Below are 5,406 nucleotides of genomic sequence, written 5' to 3'. Positions count from 1 at the left end.
GCCTATTGTTGCAGTGAGGAAAACAGGGAGGTTTTAGAACCCAGAGCACTCCATTGATGAAATTCATTTTTGTCTGACTATGGGAAAAAAATCATATTGTGTTAGGAGCTGTACAAAGACAACAAAAAAGTCAGTTCTGCCATGGAGGCCTTTTAGTCTTAAGTCCTTTGACTGACTTCAGGTTGTCCCACACCACTTGCCTTGCAGAAATGCAAGGCTGCTTCTCTCTCCCATGTAGAAAGGTAAGGAGCCTTGAGCTACCTCGGAGTACACAAGGGTGGGGAGTTGGTGCATGAAGTGGGTCAGATGGCTCCCATGCCAGCTCCCTGACATCTTAGTAAATGTGTACAGTGCTTTTGGGTTTAGGAGAAACGCTTGGGTGGATTGTTTAACTTAGTACCTTAGACTCAGCTCAGCACTTTAATTTATGTGGGATAAAGACAGAAGGAGAAACTCTGTAACATACCGCCTCCCTGCTTCTATGATTAGACTGAGGAGGAAACAGGAGTCCCTTTTCCTTGCTCCTAATGAAGCTTCTCACTGGCTTAGCAAGAACAGAGGACTCCACTGCAGTTCACTGAGCGTAGCTGTGAGCTGCAGGACATCATTTCAATTAGGGTTACACAGAGCCAAACTAATCAGCTTTTCAGTCCTCTGATTGCTGTCTTTTCTGCTCTCCTTTTGAGGCAGGTGCTGTGACAGTAACTCCAGAGCAGGAAAAATTAATTTGAAACTGAAGCAATTTCGTAAATAAGATGAGGAGGAGAAATAATCTCAGAACCACCAGCCCAGGCAAACTTCCCTACTGCCTCGTTCCACTGTTGGCTTATGTTTCATGCAGGACCTTAGTCAGACCTGCCAGGAAAATGAATTTGTCCCACCAGGACTCTGCTCTGTGCCTGTTCTCATCTAGTGGAAGGAGGATTTTCTCCAGAAGCAACTAATAAGACTTATATTGGTGTGTGGAAACATCATGTAAATGATGGTGGAACCAATTAATTTTTCAGTTTGCTAACCAATTACAATTTTGAAAAATTATTTTGAAAAATTCCTCTTCCCTTCAATAACTGAAAGAACAGGTTTTTTTTTTAAATGTCCTGGAGCAGAAATTTGAGACTTTCTTGGCAAAACAGAAAAGCAAAATTTGATCTAGTGAAACAGTTAATAGATTCAAGCTGGGCTCAGGAAAACAGTAAAAAGTGTAATGTAATTTCGAAGGAAAACTGAAACATTCTGTTTTAAAAACTAACAAAAATAATCATTCCAAGGTTTTTGCTGGAATTATTCTATCAATTTGACAAAAATTTAAGGAGCTTTGATCAAACAATTTCCAGTAAATAGTATGCATGTTTGGAAAATGCTATCATATTCTCTGTTCAGTGCTCTGCCAAGGAAACCAGAGTCTGCTGTTCAGCTCTTTCTGTGTTGTCAACAGCCCCGGTTATGAAAACTTCAGTCCCCTCAATTCATCCGTGCAGCTCTGATTAACATCACTATGGGTTCTCATCTGAATTGAGGGCAGCATTGGAAATTGCAGGCTATTCAAGCACAGACAAGCAAATCAGGAGCCAAAGGCAGGTGACATGGAATTAAAAGTGTGAGATGAGGTGTAATGATGGAAACACAGAGCAGTTGCTGATATTGAGCTTTTCCGAAAGCTGCACTAGCAACATCTGCTGTTTCTCCTTCTTCTACCCTTAGCCGTTCCTCCTCAGCCCAGCTTTGCTACAGCCTGTTATCAAGAAAGCAGATGTGGTAAGGAGGCTTTTTTGCCTGTCTGCTTTGAACTCGGCATGCCATCTCCCATCCGCATCCTGACCTTGCAGTTGTGTGAGATAGCTACAGATTCCCCATGCTGGGATTTGTACCTTCAACTCCAGAAAGAGAATGATTACAAACCTGCAGTCTGAATCCCTCTTTAACTCAAGTGTGCTGGCCAGATTCTCTCTGACCTGTCAATTTTATTTAGATAGGTTGTTCCTTCTCTCCAGACTTGGAGCAGTTAGTATTTCTGTTTCTGTTTAAGCAGCTCTTTGTGATGTAATTTGTTTGTGAGTACGTATGTGACTCTAGTAGATACCGCGTGGAAATTACTCTGTGTTTGCATGTGCAGCGTGACCTTCTGTGCCGTTCACTCCCTTTCACTGTATGTTCACTGCAAAAATGCTCTGAAGTTTAAAGGTGACATTTATGGTGTGTCTGGCTACATGAACCTGGCAGGTAGAGCCAGGGTCTGTCTGTTCAGGGGCTATCCAGTGCTGCCTATTCCAGCCCAGTATACAATGAAACAGGCATTATATATATATCCTACACATGCACCTCCAGTGCAGGCAAGCTCTCCAGCCCCCGCAACAGCATTAGCACCTCAGAACGGCCTTTACCTTCAGGACTGTCTCCTTCCAGGGCTGGTGTCTTTCTCCAAGGTGAGAAAAGAAAGGCCAGTCCGTACGCCTTACTGCTTTTTTTTGGAGGGAGTGATTAGCAAGTAAAACACAAAAGCATTACGCATCCCGTAGCACTACACAAAACAGACACATCCAAATGCACCAGCTGCAGATCCAGAATCAAAACTCTGTCAGCATTTGAGTGGTTTGGGTTTATGGTGCAGCTCAGCCCACTGTAGGTTGCAAGCTTTACCTGCTCTTAACGTAGCCTCCAGTTGCTACAGCCACACATTGTCCTTTATAAAGAGATAAACGCTTGATTTTAAAAAGTACAGCAAAGGAAAAACCCTCAGTGTGTTCCTCCAACGCTTATCTACAGTTACAGTTCGATTGCTCCTTCTTTTTTTTCTGGGCTTGTCTAAAATCACAATATCTCGTGGGTCCTTCTGGAACTGAAGGGAATGGCTCTTAGAAGCTTCCTTCATCTGTGAGGTTCCCTATAAATCAGTGTCAAGTCACCTCTTCTCTGAGAGAAGCTGAATATGCTGTACTTTTCACTGATGCTTTTCAAACCTGATTCCTGTGGGTATTTTCTGTACCTTTTCATGCTTTGCAGCTAGACACTAGAACTAAACCATCATACTGTATGCCTTCCAAGCATTTTATGTGTTAGTGACCAGTATCTCTCTTATACTTTATGATTTCCTTCTTATTTGTGCAACAATTGTTTCACCTTTTTCTGGTGGTAGATTTGAAACTCAACTAGTTATAGACTACCATTTCAGAGTTACTTTTTAGGATACCAGGATACCAGCTGCACTCTTCAGAGTGCCATTTAAGTTCTTTGCTGCCAGATGTTTGATTTTACATTTGGCCAGAGTAAGAGGCAGGTCCTTAAGCTCTGACTCTTTTATCTGTTACAGACATAAAAGATACACCATATAGTAAAAAAGCCCCCACTATCTGGATGTCATCTGTGTACAGAGATGTACTCACATCTGTACACAAAGATCTGAGATCTGACTGGCATAGGATTGAAAGGAAATTCCTCTGGAATCTCACTGACAACTCTACTCAACATGGCAATCCACTCTTAACCATTCCTTCTTGGAAACTACCAGCTGACCAGTTTAAACTAGAATGCTGTATGGGACAAATTAAATATCATATTGTGGTCTTGGTCGATAATATCAATGGCTGATTTACCTTGAAAACTGTGATTTCATGAAAGCATGGAGACAAGTTTAGTGGACAAGCCTTTGTTTGCAGGAAACGGTTGACATGAGCTGTGCTGGCAGCCTTTAATTCTTAAAGCATGACATGGACATGATTTGGGGGTTAAAAAACAGAAAAAGAAGCCCTTCCACATCCAGGCCTCCATTCCACACCTGCCACTATCTCATGCTCTGTAAATGCGCAGCAATTGCCAAGAAGTGATCAGACAGGAACCAGCAGAAATGACATTTGAATCAGAGCACAGGTTTGCTAATGGGTGCGGGGCCTGAGGATACATTTGTTTCAGGAGGAGGGCTAATACAGCTTTTGATCTGATCCAAACTGGCTGGTTGCCTCATGTAGAGGTGACCCTTCTACATTCACCCCCTGAGCTTCAGCTACATAATGAGCTGTGTGCAGACATGCAACCAGGGGGTAGGTATGCACACGCATGCACACAGACACACACACACAGACAGGACTTACTAGGCTGAACCCTTCAAATCCAAACAGCTTCAGTAAACAAAAGTGAAGAGGAGGTGCTGTCATCAATTCAAACTGGCGTATGTTGTCAAGATAGAGGACCCTTGAAAAGGCAAGAACAGGGATCAAATCCACACTAATTTTGTAAGAAAATCATTCAAATCAGCATATAGCAGCTCCTTATAAATCAATGCTGGCACAGTTACTGATTTGCACGCTGTTCTGAGAACAGAGATACGAAGGCCATTATGCAGTGCCTGTCCGCATCAGAAATTCTCTCCCTTGAGAAGGCATTTGTGTTCTGGTGAAAAGGCATCACTGGCAGCATCTCATCCCCCTGCCTTGCGTGCTTCTGTCCTTCAGTCCAGGAGGGTGCATCCCTTCAGCGCCAGGTGCACTCTCAGGCCAGACAAACTCGTTATGCCACATTTTCCAGCCCATTGAAAAGGCAAAACGGCAAAATGCTGAGCTAATATTTTGCTGCAGGCTAGGAAGTCCAGCTGGAACATGACATTTGCTAGCCTGCAGTTTGCTTAAAGATGGGGCTAGAAAGGCATAGCTGAGTAAGATGGTAGCTGCAGCATATCTGAGGTCTCCTACCTGGGCCACCTGAGCTTTTCCAGCATATAAAGTCCTTCTGTCCCTTAATCATAGAGAAATTTCCTTTCACCTAAAAATGCATATTTGATGCCAGAGTGAACAACTTACATGAGGCAGATGAGGAAAAGGCATAGCTGAAGGAGAGTAGCTGAAGACTCAGGAGACTTCACTGGACTTACACTTTTGAGGTTTTCCTTTGCAAATGCAAAAAACCAACAGTCTTGGGATTTACTCTCTTTTTTTAATGGAAGGTCAGATTATGAGATGCAAAATGGGAATCTTCCAGATCCATAAGCTTTGCTACCAATCTGCCACACTTATCAAAAGTGGCTTTGCTGTCTAACCAAGAATATGTGTCCTGTCAGACACATTTTTATGGGATCTTGCGGTTTGTTGATCATACCACAAAAGCAGAAGATGTGATGTTTGTCATCTTGTTGCTGGAGCACAGAGACTGTACACAGATCCCGTAATGACAGTGGAGGGGAGGCAGTGCCAACAATTGAAGGGAGGTCTTGCAGGAAGCTTTGAGGAAGCCTCCCATGCTTTCACATAGAATGACTCTCTCTTCACTTTCTCTACAGGCAAGAAAAATTCCATTCTGCTGCATAAAGTCCAGCATGACCTCAATTCGGGTGTTTTCAACTACCAAGAGAATGAGATCATCCAGCAGATTGTGCAGCACGACAGAGAGATGGCACACTGTGCTCACAATGTCCAGGCT

General features: G+C 43.2%; 1 protein-coding gene across 2 annotated transcripts in view; it reads left to right on the top strand.

Moving 5' to 3' along the window:
• The window catches only part of HCN4 (hyperpolarization activated cyclic nucleotide gated potassium channel 4), a 104,110-nt gene that overhangs the window by 97,189 nt on the left and 1,515 nt on the right, over positions 1–5,406 (top strand). For both annotated transcript variants that reach the window (XM_035899492.1, XM_035899491.1), the window contains exon 8: positions 5,267–5,405. In XM_035899492.1, coding sequence (XP_035755385.1) covers positions 5,267–5,405 — 139 coding nt within the window. The remainder of the gene's footprint in view (positions 1–5,266; position 5,406) is intronic.

This window comes from Egretta garzetta, unplaced genomic scaffold (assembly GCF_000687185.1).
Source record: "Egretta garzetta isolate BGI_Z169 unplaced genomic scaffold, ASM68718v1 scaffold287, whole genome shotgun sequence".
Lineage (NCBI taxonomy): Eukaryota > Metazoa > Chordata > Aves > Pelecaniformes > Ardeidae > Egretta > Egretta garzetta.
Note: the sequence above shows the minus strand (reverse complement) of the source record. Positions and strands in the feature narration are given on the sequence as shown.